The sequence below is a fragment of the Plectropomus leopardus genome, chromosome 9 (assembly GCF_026936395.1).
Source record: "Plectropomus leopardus strain MGB_pleo_1.0 chromosome 9, ASM2693639v1, whole genome shotgun sequence".
NCBI classification, from domain to species: domain Eukaryota; kingdom Metazoa; phylum Chordata; class Actinopteri; order Perciformes; family Serranidae; genus Plectropomus; species Plectropomus leopardus.
This window is the reverse complement of record NC_142184.1, coordinates 23,397,084-23,417,704: the sequence shown is the minus strand read 5'-3', so window position 1 is coordinate 23,417,704 and position 20,621 is coordinate 23,397,084. Positions and strand designations below refer to the sequence as shown.

At 39.5% G+C, this 20,621-nt stretch overlaps 1 protein-coding gene across 1 annotated transcript in view; it reads left to right on the top strand.

Annotated features, from left to right (window-relative positions):
- cntn3a.2 (contactin 3a, tandem duplicate 2) overlaps nucleotides 1-20,621 on the top strand; it is a 44,469-nt gene extending 23,848 nt beyond the window's left edge. The window contains exons 15-23 of the mRNA XM_042491759.2: nucleotides 4,152-4,310; nucleotides 6,813-6,962; nucleotides 7,152-7,222; nucleotides 7,898-8,132; nucleotides 8,652-8,761; nucleotides 11,606-11,792; nucleotides 12,007-12,119; nucleotides 12,299-12,467; nucleotides 16,538-20,621. Coding sequence (XP_042347693.1) covers nucleotides 4,152-4,310; nucleotides 6,813-6,962; nucleotides 7,152-7,222; nucleotides 7,898-8,132; nucleotides 8,652-8,761; nucleotides 11,606-11,792; nucleotides 12,007-12,119; nucleotides 12,299-12,467; nucleotides 16,538-16,635 — 1,292 coding nt within the window. The 3' untranslated portion in view covers nucleotides 16,636-20,621. The remainder of the gene's footprint in view (nucleotides 1-4,151; nucleotides 4,311-6,812; nucleotides 6,963-7,151; nucleotides 7,223-7,897; nucleotides 8,133-8,651; nucleotides 8,762-11,605; nucleotides 11,793-12,006; nucleotides 12,120-12,298; nucleotides 12,468-16,537) is intronic.

The following is a 20,621-nucleotide window of genomic DNA, read 5'->3' as shown; positions in this document are numbered from 1 at the left end:
GAGGTTGGGGAAGATAATGGTATCAAGTTTTGAAATGGTTGGATCCACATCTTTATCTTGTTAGGATACCCACCACTGATTTAGCTTGGCATGTTAAAGATCTTCTAGGCAAATGGCATTTATAAGCACTCCTTTCTAATTGGCTGAGGACTAAGTGGAAATGAGGCTGTTTCTCAAGCAGAAGCAATATCAAGGCCATGGAAATGGATTGGCCTCGTATTGACTGGAGAAAAACTTGTCTGTGATTCAGCTTTTGCATTATTTACACTTCCTGCTCACGGCAGCTGTCATGGATGTCTCATTGCTTGGATCGAACGGTTCCAAATGTTGGGCGACAAAGCATGAGGCTAGAAAGAAGACCAGTCATGGAGGGCAAAGAATTGCTTTGCATGATCACAACTGCCGGCCTACAACAAACTGACCGTGGTCACATGTCCAATCGCTAATCATTATCCTGTTTGAAAAACCACCTGATCTTTAGACTTGGGCAGTGCTGGGCAATATATCATATAATGTGATCAGACAAGGTATTGTCTCAGATTTTGGATATTGTAATAACCAAAGTGTTGTCTTTTCCTGGTTTCACCGTCTGCATCTCAATAGAGATATTTATGTTTATTGTTAGACGGCAGCCTCTAGTGGCTGTGGTAACTCTGACAGGAGCACAGGAGGAAGTCAGGTGACGTCTATCTATAAAAGCAAGAAATATTCGTATGTGTGTTAGTCCTCCACATGTCTGTTAATACGAATTTTTTTCACACATGGCAAGTGTATTACTAGGAACCCAAGGATATGCAGTGCCACATTTAGTGTGATTTGGACGTGCGACATGTTCAAATCGTGTGATTAATAAACTTGGAATAAACTGAGAAGGGTGCTAAGTGAACAGCCTCTGTGGCTCTATGCAGCGGGAGGGTGGGGCCTCAGTGCTCCATAGAGAGCAGGCTGGCAGGTTGTAAGGAAAGCATGTCTCACTGGGTGAATTTCCTTGCTCTTCTAGGCGGTGATCTTTGGTGTACTTCTCTGCCTTATTAACTTATAACCAGGGGTGAAAGGAGGCTGGTCAGGTCTGGTACTCTGTGCCACTGACAGACTCAGTGCCGGTGTGCAGTGCAGGGAGGAGAGAACAGCAGCTGGCTACCTAAAGCATTTTGGTAAAGTTGGAAAGATAAACACAGATTTGAACTCCCCAGATCAATAACTCATAATTGAAATGTTGACAATACACAAATTATACGTCTTTCAAATGGAGACAACAAGCTCTATTTCATCAAAGTGAGCTGTCCTCCTTGCTGGACAAATAACACCTTTAATAGCCATTTTCTCCTGCTTCTGGGCACATGGTGAGAGACGAGAGAGAGGCTGGGGAGATGTTGTACTGCTGCTGGAGCCACAGTCGCAAAAAAAAAAAAAAAAAAAAAATCACCAAGACTAGCGAAAAAGTCGCCAAGTGTGTGGTGTGTCTGTGTGCAAAATACTCGCTATTTTAATCCATGCTCTACTTTACAACAGTGGTGGTGTGGACAGAGATAATCATGTCTCCTCTTACTTCCATTGTGCAACATTGCCTTATAACACAAATGAAATTACTGCCAGCAACACAAGCGACTAATATGCCTATCTGGAAATAAATCCATCCATACCAACACAATGTACTTACATTTACGTAACTTACATTTAAGGTGAAGTTTTTTTTTGTAATATGATGCTGAATAGTTACATGAATGATTATCATTTGCTCAGGAAACCATTTCTCCACAATATCTTCACATAGCAAATAGGGATTTAATGTTTTATTAATGCTGTGGATATTGTCTAGTGCTCCTTTAAGTATTAGTCTGTGAAGTAACTTTAAATGAAAAACAATAAATACAATTTAAAAATGTAGTGGAGTCCACTATTTCTCTCTTAAATTTAGTTGAATAGAAGTACAAAGTGGGATAAAATATTAATATATAAGTAAAGAAAAAGTATCTCACAGACTGTGCTTAAAAACAGTTCCACTACTGGCAGTAACACATTTCTTCAGAAAAAAGTGCCTCCTGGATAATCAAACAGAACATGCTGTTTTCATTGGAAATACTTTCTACCAGAAAAAAATTGTCCTGTGTTGTGTGTATTATCCAAAGCAATGGGGGCACTAAATCTGGAAAGAGATGTTGCTGTTGATTTTTTTTTTTAAATGTCATTTTTTTTTTTCAAAGCTTGGAGCACCACAAAAAAAAATCAATTTACTCTTATTTATTTTGGGGTGGAGGCTCAGAGATGGATAGCTCAAAACCTTGACAAATAAAACTATCCACATGGCTATAAATACTGTGAAGACGTATGTGAGTAAACAGTCAGACAGGCTTCCCTCTGTGGCTGCGTTTACATGCGCTCAAAAAATGCAATTTTAATGTTAAGACAACAATGTGAATAATGCAGGACTCATTTAACTGTAATAATGATTGTGTTCTTGTGATTGCGCCTTAAGTTGAAGCGAGCATGACTGCAGCAACATATACTGGCTTTTTATGATCATACTCACAGTAACGCTGATTATTGTTGCTATTGGCAATCGTCTGATATTATCCAGTGATAGTTACTCAGTAATTTCGCAGTGTGCTATTTCCGATACTGTCTCGCTCCACTCGTCTTGCGGCACTGAAGGTCAATGATAATCGCTCCTTACACAAAGACTCTTGATCATCGTGATCATCTGGGTTCTTGTTTGCCACGATGGCGATGGAAAATGTTTTACATGCCACTCCACGTTGTGTCACAAACACTCCACCAGGTGGTGGTGGATATGGAGAAGGTCATGTTATACGGATAACATCATGGTCATTAGCATTCAAACCACTTGGCGAGCACTCGTGCTTGTTTGACAGTTGGCTCATCATCATCAGCCTGGAAGACACCAACTATACGACAGTCAGTGCAACACTGTGTTTTATCATCATTATTTCGTCACTTTGATAGTTATTTTTTACTACCATTTATATCCTCTTCTGACTTACGTGACGGCATGTATTACAAATTATGGTAATATTCAGTTCAAATAAAAAAATATCGCTGTCTGTAAGTTTTCATAATACAGCCAGATATTAATTTGCCCAATGCCAAGTTCACAATAAAAGCCCAGACAGTCTGTCCATATTAATAACAGATTACACCCTCAAGACACTGACAGCACCCTCTTGCCTCAGCCAATGAAATATAATTAAGAGGATAAGGAATTGATCCTTGATTGTGTGCTCCATTAATATGTATTACTGAGGGCAGTGTATTAAAGGTTTTTTTTTTAATCAGGAGCTGCTAATGAGTTTTACAGAGATCAATATCTCTAAAGCCAAGGCTTTAAGGCCAAATGTATGTGGGCAGCACGTTCAAGGCTTCTATAAACAAACAAACAAAAAACATGCACTTCAGCAGTTACTTGTTTAGCATTTGAACATATAGCACGCACATGCTGCATGAAGCATTGATTGTGTATTAAAATAATAATTTAACGCTTTAATAATTAGAATATTTGGCTCAAGATTAGAAACTACTTCAGAGGCGGTGAGGAGTGTGAGCAGAGCTAGGGGCGTTATTATTCTGCGGTCTGTCTCACAGCTCTCTAGTGGTCTATTATTTCTGATGAGCCGACACGTTCATTAGAACAGGAAACAGTAGATGAGGCTAAAGTAAAACATCACACCGCTTAATTGGTGGGATAATGAAAATAAATGATAAAACTCTGGTTCTTCAGGGCTATGAGGCCCTTTTTCATCTTTTACCTTTTAATTTGACTCCCTGCATCTACTTACGTCTGCTGTTTCATCGATCAATTACCGGGAGGACCATGAAAGGGAAGGATTACAAGTTGGTTGAATATTGGAGGATAAATCTTGAATTAACTTTTAATTCCTTGTGAAGGGCATAACTTCTCCTCAAACTCAAAGCTTTTTAGAAAATGTTTTTCTCTTGCTAACGCTGAGTTCAAGATATGAAAGCAGAGTAATCTGCTAGTTAAGGATGAGGTGTTTTTTTATGCAAATGTGTTTGCCGTTCATGTTTTTGCTGTACGTGTGAGTGCACACATTTACATCCATACAGTCTGCAGTCTCGTCTGTGCCTCTGCATGTGATAGTACCTCACAGTGTCTGTTCCTGTGATTGAGCCAGGCCCCCCCAGCCCTCCAGACTCTGTGACAGTGGAGGAGGTGACAGACAGTACCGCCCAGCTGGCCTGGAGTCCCGGCAGAGACAACGGCAGCCCCATTACCTATTACCTCATCCAGACCAGGACTCCCTTCACTGTTGGCTGGCAGAGGGTTAACACAGGTAGGCAGCACTAAAATATGAATTTTCATCTTATACCACATGTGATGTTATTCAGATAATTCACGGATCCCCACAGGGAAATTCTCTTACTTCTGTCCTCGCTTCAGCTGGGAGGTCAGAGTGTGAGGTCAGCTGCAGAGCGAAGGCTCTGGAGATGGCAGGGATTCAGGGTCTTACTCATGAGAACTAGAGGTCATTGTGGCTGCTTTTACATGATCTCGTTTAAACCACTTTAATGACCTTTACACCTGCCTCAGTCAAAACCAAAATCCTTTTCATCTTCTTAAGTAAAGTTAAGTCTGGCTGGATGACATCTAGCTCTTGATCCTGTGGAGGTTGAATGTGGAAATTGCAGTGGACAAAAGCATCTGCCAAATGAATGAAATGTGATTGCGATTGATGTGAGATTTATGTGTTTTTATCAGTTCATTTGACACCTTAAACTGTAAATGAGCCAGTTATGCCTCAAGTATTTCATCTGTTTTCTTTTGCTATACATTAGAAATGCACCCAATAATATCATAAATTGCTTCTTTTATATATAAAATCAATATATGATAAGATATTGCAAAAACAATTACAGTACACGTTCAATAGTAAGTAATGACACGTTATTACACAGTAGTTAGCTACAATTCCTACTAAACTAGACAAAGAGAGAAGAAAAAATTTCACCCATCTTAAATATTAAGGAGCAGTGTGTAGCCACATGGCAATGTCCTCCTCTGTGGTCATACAGTCTCTTGAGGCATCTTCACACCAGAGGTCTTCATGGGTCCAAAATGATGGACCTAAACTATAATGGACTTGGGGGATTTATTCTGAGATCCATTTGAACACAATAGCTTTTACTAATAAATTTACCTGACTCTTTACTGAAGAATTGAAATTGTATTTAAAGACCCGACCTGGTGCACGTCCAAGAGGAGAGAGACCCCGGTCTAATTATTGAACCAATGCAACTAAAAATACCATTCTACTGCTAAAAAACATTTTGTCATGTCAGATTAAACATACTGTTCTTACCCATCTTACTGTTTATAGTATTAAATTGTGTTTGTGATGTGTATTTTTATGTTGCTTTTGTTCTACTCACACTAATTTTTATTGTTGTGATGTGACCTGCTTTTACACTTGCCGGTGAACCGGTTTTCATTTAGTTTTAAGAGTTAAGTCGAGACAAGACAAGACAAGATTCAACCCTGGGGAAATGCACTCGTTACAGCAGCTCAAGTATGAAGTGAAAGAAAAAAAAAGTGCTTTTGCTAAAAATTTGATAAAATATAACAAAAATACAACTAAGATAAAATAAAAAATTCAATAATATAAATTCTATATACAATCTATTTTCCTTTCACTTACAGAGACACTGTACGTCCATGATTGAAATATGAATGATTATGTCAACATGAACATGCTACACATTGTTAGCTTGGTTAGATTCTCCACAGTTCAGTTTATTTTCCCACCTTTCAATGGTCATAGAGTCCAAATTTTGTCCATTCCTCAGTTATTTATATTCCTTCATTCTTTAAGGGTCCACCAATCAAAATAATAAAAAAGGTATCTCATAAAGTAAATCCAAGTTTTGAATACTGTCAAGCCTTGCTCTGCCTCTAATTTGCTAGCGCTGCAGATGAACGTTTTTTTCACCTTACTTTCGCTAAGTAATTTGATCCCAAGTCAGCTTAATCGTCAAACAAGTTACACACGCAGCGCAGTTGACATGCGCTGATCGTAGGTCACTCGGGTATACACATCATGATAAACAGACCCCGGACCAGCCATGATAAAACAAGACCTGACTCGGACTTGATTGACGATTATAAAATGTGAACCAAAACCCATATGGGTCCATGATCAGATCTCAGAGCCTAGGGTCCACGTAGGACCCTATCTGATATTTCACCTGCAAATTATGTCTCTAGAGGAAAACTTTGTCAACAACTGCTTTATCTAATAAGTTTTCAGACTATTCATCTCACTTGTATTTGCATTATTATTATTATTATTAAAAAAAAAAAAGATAGCTGGGGTGACCTGGTAGTGTCAGCCCCAGATCAGTTTCTTTGTTGGATGTGAACACCTGTCTCCCTCTCCCACGTCCTGTATGTCTCTTCAGCTGTCGTGTCAAGAAAAAAAGGCAAACACACCACAAAAATAAGCTTAAATTGTGATACTTGGCATCTGTGTATTGATACAATATTGTTACACAAAATATCAAAATACTGTGCTGTATCGATTTCCCCCCCCCACCCCTGTTATTTCTGTACAACACAAAGAAAAGCAAGATCAGTTTTCTATGGTGTTGCAGACCTCTGACAGACAAGACTTAAAACCAAAAGTTTCATCACAAAGACACACTTGTTGAATAATTTGTCTTGTTCGGTTAATTATCTCGTGTTGTGTATAGATTATGTTCTGTTATTTAAGTTCTGTTCCTCATGTTCAGCTGTTTTTCTGCTTATGTTTATATACTGTATGTTTTCTCTTTCATTCCAGTCCCTGAGATAATCGATGGGAACACACTGACAGCCACAGTAGTTGACCTCAATGCCTGGGTGGAGTATGAGTTTCGGGTTTTGGCCAAAAACAGTGTTGGGGTTGGAGAACCCAGTCCCGTGTCAGTCAAGACCAGGACAGAGGACGCAGGTACAGTAAATCTGATTCAGTTTTTTCCCCTCTTAAATCATTCATCTGGATCAGAAAGAAAAAATATAAAAACCTCCACCTGCGATCTGCAAATAGACAAACGTTTTGGGAATCCAATATCGTCTCTTTTATACAACATTCTGAAAGTGTTTTTCATATGGAGGTGTGAACAAGGTCTGTGTTGTGTAGTTCCTGATGCAGCGCCAGGTGACGTGGGTGGAGGAGGCGGAAGCCGATCGGAACTGGTCATCACATGGGAGGTAAGTCATCAGTCTTATGTTCTAGTCTGTTATTCAAAGTGCCGCAGTCAATCTTTTTTATCCTTGAGTGAGGTGCATAATATTTCTCGCTAAATCAAACCCCCTGCTCTATTTGGCTTGTGGGTGTCATAAATTTTGGGTCAATTGAAGTCTGGCGCTGCAGTCGTTGTAATTTCTTAGTTAAAGAGTATGCATGTAAGGCAGCAACGATGTATACACAAGCAGAACACTTAACCTGACAGTTATTGTCATTTATGAGGCTTGGATCTGTGGAGAATTACTGTTGTTAAGCCAGATCTGCAGTGCTCAAATCTAGCAATGAAGTAAACCAGTCGGATAGTTGAAAAATAATAGAAATAATGTGGATATTGAAGAAGTCATTAGTCCGCTAAAGCTATCTCATTATTTGAGTTTTCTCATTTCATTAAATGCAGAAATAACTTTTCATTATAAAAGCTGCACGGACATTTTGTAATGAGCTTGGATTTTTTTTTTTTAAATGGCATTTTAGTGCTCATTTCATTTCGTCAGGTGGGTCACAAAAGCAATTTGTGGGTCATGCACTTCTTTCGGCGCAACGTGAGTGGGTGGTGATTGTGTCAACCCAGCAGCGGGATGAACGTGAGTGGTTTGTATATGTTTTAATATCACTATAGTTTTGTGTTTCACTCTCAGCCTGTCCCCGAAGAACTGCAGAATGGTGAAAGCTTTGGTTACATCATTGCTTTCCGTGCCTTTGGAGAAGTTAGCTGGACTCACGTGGCCACCTCTGCCCCCGGCGCGGCACGCTACGTGTACCGCAACGACAGCATTGCGCCCTTTTCTCCATTTCATGTCAAGGTTGGCACTTACAACAGCAAAGGACAGGGTCCCTTCAGCCCCGTGGTCACCATCTACTCTGCAGAGATAGGTAAGGGAATGGATGTGAGTGGTTTTTTTTTGGTTTTTTTTGAGAAGCTACAAAGCTTTCTGTGTTTTTGAAAAGGACAAAGATCATGAAACTGGTTTTATCGCATCCACTGGGCTGAAAGTGCTTGATGGATAAAGAGACATGCAGGAAAAATGAATTTGTAGAAGTCTTTTTACATGAAATAAAAGGGTAGGAAAATTGGAAAAAAATTTGCAACACGTTTATGTAAGGACAGGCAGATTGCCTCCAAATATCACCACTCTTTTGAATGGCTATTCTGAAGTGAAAACCGGTTGGCATTTAGATCTATGCTACCTCTCAGCATGCTGAGAGGGGGTCAGTCTGTAGTGTAGTGTTGGTCTATTTACCAGCAGCACCTGCGTGTGATGATTCATCCAAGTAGAGATCAACAAGAACGCCGCACAGTCATAAATGTAAAAATTGAAGAGATTTGTTCTGCCTGTCTCTGTGCTTTTGGAAGACGGCAGCGATGCTCAGTCTCCTGTCGTCTGTTTTCAGAGCCAAGCGGGATGCCAGCGGGAGTTTGGGCCAGAAGTGTCTCAGCCTCTGAGATTGAGGTGAATTGGCAGGCTCTCTCCTTCACCCCTGAAAGGGTTCTGGGCTATGAGGTACATTTTACCCTTTTAAATGGAAATAGAAATCACACACACAACACAATTCAAATGCTTGTCATCACCCCTGTTGTACCTCAAAGCCATCACTTCCAAACTCCGCGTCGGTTGCCATGGAAATGGCAGTTTCAGTTGGGCGACTGTTATAGGCAAAATTATACAGTTCTATGTACCAGCGCGACAGGAAAATATGTCAGAGCTCTTTCAAGAGAACAAAAGAAAATTGCTTGTCCACATGCCTTTTCAAGCTGCTGTCAGTTATTGGGTATCATGATACAGAACTCATGATAGTGTGTGCTGTAATAGACCTTGTGCCAGAATACCAAGAAATGCCTTCATGCCACACTAAAAACTGTGTGGTGATACCGAAAACTGTATTTTTTATGTGTGTTTTTACTTCTAACACCTTTAGGATCGATCTCATTGTTCAACAGGAATATTTAGCAATTACATTTTAAATCCATAACAGTTGCATTTTAACTTCACAAATCTGGGACATCTGATTGCCTCGCCTGCGTACTTCTGACTGAATCATCAGGGTGATCAAAGGGTCTTAGTATAAGATGTTGTTGTTATTCATTTGTTCAGAAAAATCAAAGTTGTTTCAATATTTCCATCAGGGAAAGGGAGCTTTTGTGCCTTTTCATATCTGAGCTCAACATCAGCTAACATTGAATAATAATGACAGAGAGGTAGATGTCTGGGGAGATTGATGTTTTTAGGATAATACATCTTCAGTATAATAGTTAAAATAGTCTCTTCTTTCATAAATGGGAACTTTAGTTGGTGTTTTTTCTGTAATATTTTCATTTAAATGCATATCATAATTAGCCTGGTTTTCTTATTAGTGGAAAAATAAATATTACATGCCATATTACGCAACAGGGGTTGATGTATTGTAGCACTGAAACGATTACACAATAAATCCATTAGTTGAGCGACAAAGAACTCTTGATTGTTAATTTTGATAATTAATGAATCGCTTCAGTCATCAAGCAAAAATGCAGAAGTGGTCCTGCTTCTCACATGCGTGCATATCATACTGATGGTGATATAATACTCTGTTTTATGTGACTGTAAATTAATTTCTCTGTATTTTCAAGTGCTGGCTGGACAAAATAAGAATGTTGAGGGTGCCACATTGGGCTTTGGGAAATTATAATGGCCATATCCCTCACAGGATTAATGAAGTATTTCTATCCTATGCCATTCTATTTGATTCTATTTGTATTTCTGGCATTCTAAAGCTACATTTGGTAACTTTTATGAAAATAACTTGTGATCATATTTGCTGAAACTGTCACTCCAAACACACAATATTATATGAAACAGATAGTCTGTGAAAAAAACTGTGTACGTCCTACTCAAGTACTGCCTCTAATGGTATTTGCTAGAATCCACTGCAGTGCACCAAGACCAACCAATCAGAGCAGAGGAGTCTAAATACCAGTTCATAGTATTGGTGTCCGCATGTCTGCGAGGGCCCGCTTTGGTCCATGTGACGTAAATATCATCATCCACCTATGTCCATGTGTTCAGTCCATTTTTTGTAGACTATAGCAGACTATAGGTATAGCAAGGGTGCTGACTTGTGAGCTCCAATCTCTTGTTCCAAACCCCATTGCAGGCCAAAACACTGCTGGCAAGTAAGCTGTGTCCGTCTCACCATGGTGAAGTTGGATATTTGACAGACATTCGCTCTAGACCCAGCAGCATCGTTGAGTTTCATTTTCACCCGATGTCAGCAGTAGAAGGACTTCCCAGCCGTCGTGTTTACTGCCGGGGGCTGACACAGACTGTCCATTGTACGATGAATAGAAGAACCACACGTGCATTCGCGTGGTCACAGCTGTCAGGGGACGTTCAATGTGGAAAGTATATCCGAGCCTTAATGCAGATGTCAATCATGTCAGTAAATGCTTGTGAATCGCGGTCAACCTGTCAAACTAGGCAGCTTTGATCAAATATAAATCAAGATTCTGTCACTGGATTGTCTATTTCTCTCCTCAAATGTAATCAGAAACATATTATAGTAAGCTGTTTAGCTAAAAATTATGAAAGTTTTTGACCCGCCTGGCCGCCATGTATCAAGCACCGCCCACCGTCCAGACCAACAGTTATCATTTTACAGCTAAACAGTACACTAAAAAAAGTTTCTGAAAACAGTTCAGTTGAGAAATAGGCAATGCAGCAACAGAACCTTGATTCATATTTGATCAGAACTGCCTAGTTTGACTGCTGGCAGTGATCGAAATGATTGACAGCTGCGCTAGAGACTCCTTAGCTCTGATTAGTTGTTTTTGTTTATGTGCGGCAAGGCTATTCAAGAGGGCAGAGGAGTCTTTCACATCTGTGTCATGCACTTCTATGTGAATGTAGTGACAGTTTCAGCAAATATGACAAAGAATTATTCTAATAAAAGTTATCGGCTACAGTTTTAATGATTATTATGTATTAATTACTCAGAAATTTCAGTAGATTAATCAATACGTAAAAGGATAGTTAATTTCTTACCCATTGTCATTCTCTTGGTAGACTCTGAACAAAATAACATCAACAAAGAGTTGTAAAAGTATATAAACAAAGGCTTTGTAATGTCAGATCAGATCAAATATCCCACTGAAGAGGTAAAAGAAAATTGTGATCTCTCTTTAAAGGAAACACCCTGGGGCGATCATTTAACAACACCACATTTCTCTCAAGCCATCAAAAACAACTACAAATCCTTTGTTGTGCTGTATGTGATTAAAAATGCATGCTACCGATGTAAACTTTTTTGCTCCAATCCAAAGCAACATAACAAAGTTAAATCCCAGATGACACACTCTCTGTCTCAAACAGGTGGTATACTGGGAGGATGACACTAAACCGGAGACCATGGGGAAGGTTAGGGTGCCCTGGAACCAAACCTCTGTAACAGTGAGCGGCTTGGCAGGAAACACACAATATTTCCTAACAGTCAGCGCCTTCAACACAGCGGGCACTGGCCCCTTCCTCCCTGCAATTAATGTCACCACAAAAAAGCCACGTAAGTGCAGCACTCATGACGCCCCGCTGCTCAGGTGTTTGCAACCATACTGATTATAATTCAAGTCAGGTGGTGGAAACAATATCTACTGCTAATGTCATTTTTAAAAATAGTTTTATCCCAAAAGAGAAATATTATAATTCCTGTAGAATGATGTGACAGTAATATGTCTCTGTGCTGACATATAGAAATGAATTATTTTTATATCATGCAGCACCAGCTCAACCACCGCTGAATGTCGAATGGACCCTAATTGGCTCTCAACTGTCTCTTTACTGGGAACCCGTGGTGGCGATGGAATCGGAGTCAGAAGTTACAGGCTACCAAGTGAGTTTTACTTTCTCAGCGTGCTCCACAGTAATGTGTTTATTCCTATTATGCATCAGACTGAGTGAAAGCTCAGACGTTAACCTGTGTGGTGGCTCACTCCAAGCTGTCAGACTGTAAAAGTACATGTTTACAATGAGTCACCCACCTTGTTTCCCCCCCCCTCTTCCCCCTTTCAGCTGTCATACAGGAGACAGAGACACAAAGAGGTAAACACACTCACAACAACCAACTCAACAGCGGAGCTGACCCTCCCCGAGGAAGATGACGACTACATCATCCACATTCAGACGCTGAGTGAAGGAGGGCTGGGCCCAGCCTCAGATCCCATACGAATCCACCAACTAAGTAAGCTCTTTGTTCATGGTTTATCGGGTAGTTCATGAAATAGTTTGTATGAGTTTAAATAAGTAGTTTTATTATGGTACAGTATTATATATAGATTGTTGGACAATGATAAGAAATTAGCAAGTATCACCAAGTTGCCATGAAACAATTTAGACATGATTCAGTTTAAAGGCCCACGATCGATATGAGACGATACGATATCCCGATTTAACATAATTGATTACAGAAGAAGCCACCACCCTTAATTGTAAATAATTGTGACCATTTAAGTACAGTAAAGTTTCCTTTAAATAGACTCTATAGAAACACATAAAATACGACGTAAATACAAAAACATCCAACAAAAGTGTCAAATAATAACAGTCAAGGTTCATAGAGAAAATAGTTGTATTAGCTTAAGCACAATTACATTTAATTAAAGTTATCTTAATGCCTAGCACAATTTTTCTTTACTCATAGCTCAATAAATTACTCATCATTGGTTAAAAGGTCCAGTGTGTAGGATTTAGGGGTATATTGGTAGAATTGGAATACAACCTTATCATTTTAAAAGAATGAGAATTTGTGGGAACTGGTTCTTGTCGATGGAGTCTGCCATGTTGCATCACTGTGTTACTACAGTAGCCCAGAATGGACAAACCAAGCACTGGCTCTCTCTGGCCATTCATGATTTTCCATCAGCTACCATAGTTCCCTCTGTGACAAGATCATCTGAAAAACACCAATATTTTTGTTGTGGCCCTATTTCATTCAGTGTTTTTACTGGTTTGTGGATAATAGAGTACCCCAGGGATTATGTTTTTCCTGTAGGCCAAACCAGAGGCTAACATCGCCCTGGTTCTCTTGTCAAAAGCCTGTGGGATTTTTTCATTGGATTGGGTCATTGCAGAAAATAAGCTCTGTGGTAAACAAATGTTTATGATACTTACACATTTTGGTCAGCAAGATAATCCTCACAAATGAAAACCACTTTTAGAAATTTTGAAGCCTAAATGTAATTCCCCAAAGTAAAAAGTCATAGCTAGGCTAACTCAAACTACACTATGATCGTGTCGCCATCACTACGAGCCTTTAAAGCTGTGTTTGGCGCAGTTTAGTTCGATGGGCATTATTTAGTCTAATTAAGCTTTTTTGCAGCCATCTTTTCTAAGACACACAAAAGCTTTAAAGTTAGCAGTCGGGTATTTACTGTAGCATTTTATGTTGTAGAACAAAACGGGAAAGCCTCCTCAGCTTTTGTTCACCACAGATCTTATTTCAGGCTTCTAACAAAAACTCATTCAAAACCCCCAAAACAGATTTCCAGGTTTTAGGGCTCTTTCCTGGGGTTCTCTATTTGGCTCCCAATAAAAACCTCCTCACCACTAGACGCCACTAAATCTTACACACTGGACGTTTAAGTCACTGCATCTCCCGACAGAACAGCACTTTTAATTACCTAGCATGCACACTTTTTAGCCTAACATTGTTGAAACAGAGCAGCTAATATTGCCACAGCAAAAGCAACAAGTCAGTGTAGTGAGATGCCAGGTTCGCCGTGTTTCCTGAATATATTATTTCGTTAAGGCATTGTTTGAACATGGCATGTGTCTGTTGAATCCTCAAAATATTTCCACACTGCTGATTTATTCCTGAGAGGGAAGAAATATCCTCATAGTCTTTTTCTTGGCTGCTTGCCATCATCTGCCTGGTGCTGTTTGATGGTGACACAGATGGGCCATGGGAATTTTGAAATAAAGGTGTATCTTAATGATGATATGGATCTATGTTTCCACTTTGCATTGATGATATTGGATTGTTAATAATTGAATCAATACATTGATTTGAATCACTGGATTCTTAAACCCCTAATAGCTTGAGTTTGGCTTGCCACACTGACTGCATGTTTGGATTTCCTCTCAAATGCAAGAAAAAAATGTATATTTTCAGTATTCAGCCAGAGCACTGAAATATGCTGATGCCACCATGTTCAAGAGAAACACAACAGAATGCCAACATTTGACATATAGATTTACCAGGACCTCAATCTCTCAGAACTTGTATTTTTTATTATTTACCCACTCCTATAAATGAATTCACTTAGCACTTTTTAAGCCTGACAGCGACATTTTGTCCTGTGTTGACTCACCATTACTCCTGTCCCTAGCCACCCTCATCGGGCTCTTCCCCGATTATATTTTGCTGAAATATGCAGCGCAATCCATCTCTGTCGCAGAGGTTGACTTCCTCTTTTACTAGATGCTATTACTGTCCTGTGGGACTCCAGGGGGGGCTCTTCCCCTGCTCTAAATGCTAATTTAAATTGTTGATAACTGCTGTTGAATCCCTGAAAACAGCAGTTGAGAGAGATAGAATTCCACACTAGCTTTTCTTTTAAATTTCATTTGAAAAATAGGCTGCTTTTTTTCCCAGAGATTCTTTGGATACTGCAAAGAAAGAAATGTGGGCAAAACACATTAGCAGGCAAAACAAAGTGCTGTGTGTTTATAGAAACTCATAGCTCTGAAACATCAGAGGTGGTTCAGGAGGTTTCTTTTGCATAAATAATGTTTTTTTTCCAGGAAAGGCTTTTATATAGATGTCATTTCAGGAAAATAGTCAGTGATCCATAAGAGTTAAATGACTTACTTAAATCATACATGAGAAAGTAGTGATGAGAGAAAACTGCATCAGGCTCCCGGCCCCTTTATACCCAAATCCCTTAATACATTTGTTACTTACAATCGCAGTAATAAGCCAGGACATAAATATGTTTTTTACCACATTATAAGTACCCCTGTGAAACATCAATATGCATGTTTTATAATTTGGAAATTTAAGCTTTTAATTTTCAGTTAGATTTTTTTTTGCAAATCTGTTTTTTTTAGCTGTATCCACAGATAACACAGCAGGGATCTCAAACTTCAAGCCCTTTTTACGCTTTTTGCGCTGCCTTTGCATTCTTACACAGAACTAAACAACACAACATCATGCTGCTCCAGTGTGTGATTTTAATTAGCATGCCAGTGTCACAGAAGCAAAAGAGATGTGACAGTTGTGATGTTTTAAGAGTAACTAATCCCCCAAAGTACTTTTTTCAGTTGAAAAGCAATATATATATGTGTATTTAGTAGATTTTGTTGAATGGTTCAGATTCAACTCTTGACATTATTTACTTATTGTGAATAGTTATGTAGTTACTGCCCTCTAAAGATAGAAATCTGGCTATTGCAATTAAATTTTGCTATTGGCTGATCCTGGTAGCAGGAGCCTGCTTTCATCACCACCCAAGCCCCCTGTCACTGCCTGTCGCCACCATCTCACCAACCGACTACTTTGTGTGCATGCAGGGGGCAGGGAGGTGCTGTGGATCGAGAGACTGCATAATTGGGTGACTGTGCGTGTCTTAGCCCCCCTCCCAGCCCTGCCCATTTTTGATACTTTTTTCACATTCAAGGGAGGAGGCACTCAAGCCAAAAGTAGGGATTTAGTTTTTCTTTAACACAGCAGCGTCTGCCTCTAGTGTGGCATGTAATGTACGTGTCAGTAGCACTTTCTAAACAAAAGCCGTGAAATCACATGGCAATAACAATCATTTACTGCCCGTTATATGGTGTCTGATCTCGTCCTCTGTTCAGAGGCTAAGGAGCTCCTGAATCTCATTGTTTTCCCACTTTGGGCACATTTCTGGCTGCTTTTCCTCTTTTTTGAGTCAACTGCTAATGGCTGCTTGCTGTTTTTCATATCTTCAGCTTTGGGTCATATGCATAACATGCCATCTAAACGTCACACCCGTCCCACACAGTCCCGTCCTTCTGGCTGGTCCCTTTTTACATAGACATTTATTTGGCACTGTAACTGCCTTTGTTACTGGATAAATGGCAAGACAACTGTATGCCCCCATTCTGCGATCGTACCTTCTATAATACAGAACAATGGGGCAGTATAACGGCATGAAATTCCCACCCTAACCAGGTGTAAAGGACCTTGAGATAAGAAATGAAATGTATGTCCTGAAATATTGGTACTGCTACGAATCGCTTCCTCCAGCAGATTTCACATCACTATATCATGTTTTTTGTGTATTCCAGGTATGAGTGCCCGCGGCTCGAGAGCCTGGAGTGCGGACATTTCCCCCCTCTCCCTGCTCCTCGCCATCGCAATATCAACATTCAGGTCAACGTCGTGACACAATGACAAACTCTGCTTTGTTTTTTCAACCTTCTTTATGGTATTTTTTTTTTTATTTTACTTTAATTCGTGAAAGTTGCTCTTGAGTATCTCATTTTTGGAGGTGACCACATACTATTACATACTATTTTGCAGTGTTAGATTGCGGGTATGAGGCAGCACAAGAGTGGAGCGTGCTGTCAGGCACTTAATTAACAGTTAATGCTTGAGGTTTTTTTTTGTTTTGTTTTTTGTTTTTTTCTTAAATGTGGGTCTGACATTTTTGCCGGTTGGGAACAATGCTCCATTTCAACTTTTTTTTTTCTTCGACTCTAGATTGATACAGATGCCTTACTTCCATCCATGTGCCAAAGTAGTTTCCGCCTTCTTCTTCTTGTTATTGCTAAGATAGCTACATGCTTTCCTCAACATTTTTAGTCCTCACAGTTTCTTATTATTGGAGGTCTCTGTGTACCTTGCTGAGGGCCGTGATGAGAAGTTGTATTTTGTATTTTTGAATGTTTTCAGTTTTCCTTTCCATATTTGAATTGGCGAGTAGGACCATGTTCATTCACCCGTGCCCGTGCCTTTGCCGTCTCTTATAGACACTAGTCAGTGTTTCCGAACACACTGCAGCCGCCTTCATCTTCACGTGCTCCATTAAAAGTCATCCCAGATGAAACTCATAAAACAGCTCACGTTGGCAGAGTTAGCCGTTAACTTCTATCATTTGAATGTGGAGAGCTGAATGTCTACCATGACAGCTCCTACAGGTTTTAAAGCCTCAGATCGGTTATTGTGATGGCCCGCTGATTGATGGATTGGTCTTTACTCTGCATTCACAAGGATTGCATCTGCCTGTGGACAGCAGTGGTGTAAGAGGTGTATTTCCTATTGTATTTCCTTCAGTGCTTATGCTGAAACAATTCGTCAATTGACAGAGAATAATCAACAACAAGTCATTTCAGTCATTTATCAAGGAAAAATGCCAAACACACCCAACAAGGTGTACGTTCGATCGCAATCCATTTGCATCCAGAGAATCCAACTCAGAGTGTGTCATCCAGCTTTATACCATGGCCACATGCCAACAAACTGCTATATGTCAACAGAATAGAAATATCATCCAGTCATTCTGTTAATTAATTAGTCATTTTAAATCACTCTACTGTGATAACAATTAATATCACCAAACAACTGTCAAATATCACCCCTTGCTGAAACGTCTGGCTCTTCTCTTTTACCCTCTGTAAAAGAGCTATAAACACTTTCACCAGTTGTTTGCTTCAGTTAGCTGACTTTGGTTATTATGTCAACTAAACAAACTCCAACACAACTGAGTGAACTCCACTGGTAGATGAAAACTGAGATGTGGTTGAAAGATGATCTGAAAATGTTAAAATCAACTTGCGTTAGCATTATTCAGTCAAATCAACTGAATAATGGTGCTTTCATTTACAAAGGAAAACACCAAAGTAGTCCTCCAACCTATGCAACTGCATAGGACATTACTTCCTCCCTCTAATACAGCCAATGGAAGCGTTTCCTAAATTAGCGCCCCTTCCGTTGAGGTTAGGATCTGGAAAAGAATCATGCTTTGGGTTAAAATATGTACATTTGATGTGTAACTAAATTTACTTTGTATGTAACTTAGTGTATCTTGGCATTGCATTATGTGGCGTTATGTGGCGTCATGTGATGACGGGACATTGGGTACATAACAACAGCACGTAATGCGACAGAATCCACTTGATTTGACAGTATGTCAGCACGTTACATACTTACGTACGTTAAGATAACTCAGCATTGACTACTTTTAACAGACAGTTACCAGACATAAAGAGATGTTTTCCAGCCAATCAGGATCCAAAATTCTCAGTGACCATTGTATGGTGTCTTTTGGACGGTTGATCAGCTGTTCAGCATTACCTTGGGCTCTAGAAAACTGCATTTTTCTTAATATTCTGACATTTTGTAGACTAATAAGAATCAATCATTAGTTGGAACCCTACTAGTCCACATCCATCTGGGCAACACGCAGTAGTCGTGCCAGTCAACATGCATCATCAGCCATCGCAGTCGAGACGAAGGGTTTAAAGTGCTGCCAATTGTGCCAGTCTGATAATTGAAATCTAGCCACCAGCTTAGACATTATTTGGCAAAATGTATGGTCAGCTGCGTTTTAATACTTTGTGAATCTGTCCTTTCTTGTCGGTTGTATTGGCTTGGTTCTTTTTTTTTTTTTTTTCCTTTTTTTTTTTTTAAGTTTTACGTGGTATGTGTTGTCATTGTTTATTTCTGTATTTTAGTGAAACCCCACTGCTCAGGTATTCAGACCAGCTTTGACGTACCTTTCAATAGCCCTAAAGTGGCAGGAGCAGATAGATCTGCGCACATCACAAGGGTCTATTTAGCAGTCTGACTTGACGAATGTAAAGCCTGATGTGCGCCATGATTTAGCAGACATTAAAACATCTTAATGAATTAGAGCAGGCCTGAGGGGCTTCTGTGGGAAAGGGCATGAGAGTAATGGTACTAACGACACCCACACAAGACTAATGTATCAGGATTTAGGGAGGACTAAATCAGGAAAATCCCATCAAGATGACACTAGGAAGATTCAAGGGTGTGTGTGTGTGTGTGTGGTTATTACCTTACCCTGTGGTGTCATGGATAACTGTTTTCAAGAAGACCATTCTGCTGTTTGGATAAAAAAAAATGTTTAAACTCTTTCCTTGTACTTAACTGTGGTTCAGGGCTTTGGGCAACTGAAGCATTGCTGACATTCAAATAGATTAATGCAAGGTCAATATGGGAGGTAGAAAAAAAACAAGTTTAACCCAGGGTGGAGTTGAAATGTCTGCTTTTCTATCAAATTACCATGGACTGCCAGTGCAGAGGAACAAGTGGAAAACAGCTCCACAATCCAAGGCCAGGTCAGGTTCAAGTCTGTATTAAATGTTTAGACAAAAGGCTTTCCTCCCACGATGAGTGCTAATAACTTTCTGACTTTCTGAAAGCGGTCTCTGAATCCTGTTTTGTTGTTTCTGTGGCTTTAAGTGTGGTTAATCTGTATACATCCTTCCATCACAGAATGTCATTGTTGAGCTAACAAAATGTTTACACAGGAAATGCATCCTTCTGGCTGAATTAATAATTACATGAACTGAAAAAAACATTACGCAGTTTATAAACTTGTGTCTTGGATACATAGAAGCATTGCCAACCTCTTTGTTTTTGTAACGTATCAGTACTGTGGAGATGTTCTGATTTTTTTTTTTTTTAATTTTTTTAAATGTTTGATATTGATTGTTTTATTTTTCTTCCAGACATTCTGCACAAAGGTCAAGTGTTGCTTTAAAATAACATTGAAGAGCCAGTGTAATGAGATTTCTCTTGCCTTCATACAGTAAACTGAATATACTGTATGTATTTTGTTGTGATTTGAAGCAACGCCCCCAACTGGGAGACCAACCTGTGGTGTCCCACTTTCAATTGTAATTCTCTGTCAAACCCAGAATCTGAAAAATACATGAGCAGAGGGAAATATTTCTTAGCAGCTGCTATCACACACAGCCTTTTGGTGCAGTGACACAAACACTACCTGTTACAAGGTAGTTGGCCGGTGCACAGTAGATAATACAAGTATTATCTGCTAGTACTTTTTGTCTTTTTATACCAATACAACTTTGCAATTTTCTTGCTACTTTCAAGATTAGAAAAGGCAGAATTGATTAGTAATAAACAAGTTACCCAAACAATTTGTAATTCCACAAAGTTTGATAAAGAAATACATTTGAAGCTCTGGGTGACAACGCTTGGCCTTTCTGTTGTGACTCCTCAGTATTTTGATGTCTCCGGTGATCTCTGTGAGATCGTGGCAGAAACGTTTTCACATTGAAAAGTCATCAGCTGATCTTGATATGCTGAAGCTGTGCATGTACGATATCGTTTGGTGCATTTGTGTTTTCTAAATGAGGGAGTTAATAAAAATAATTCACTGAG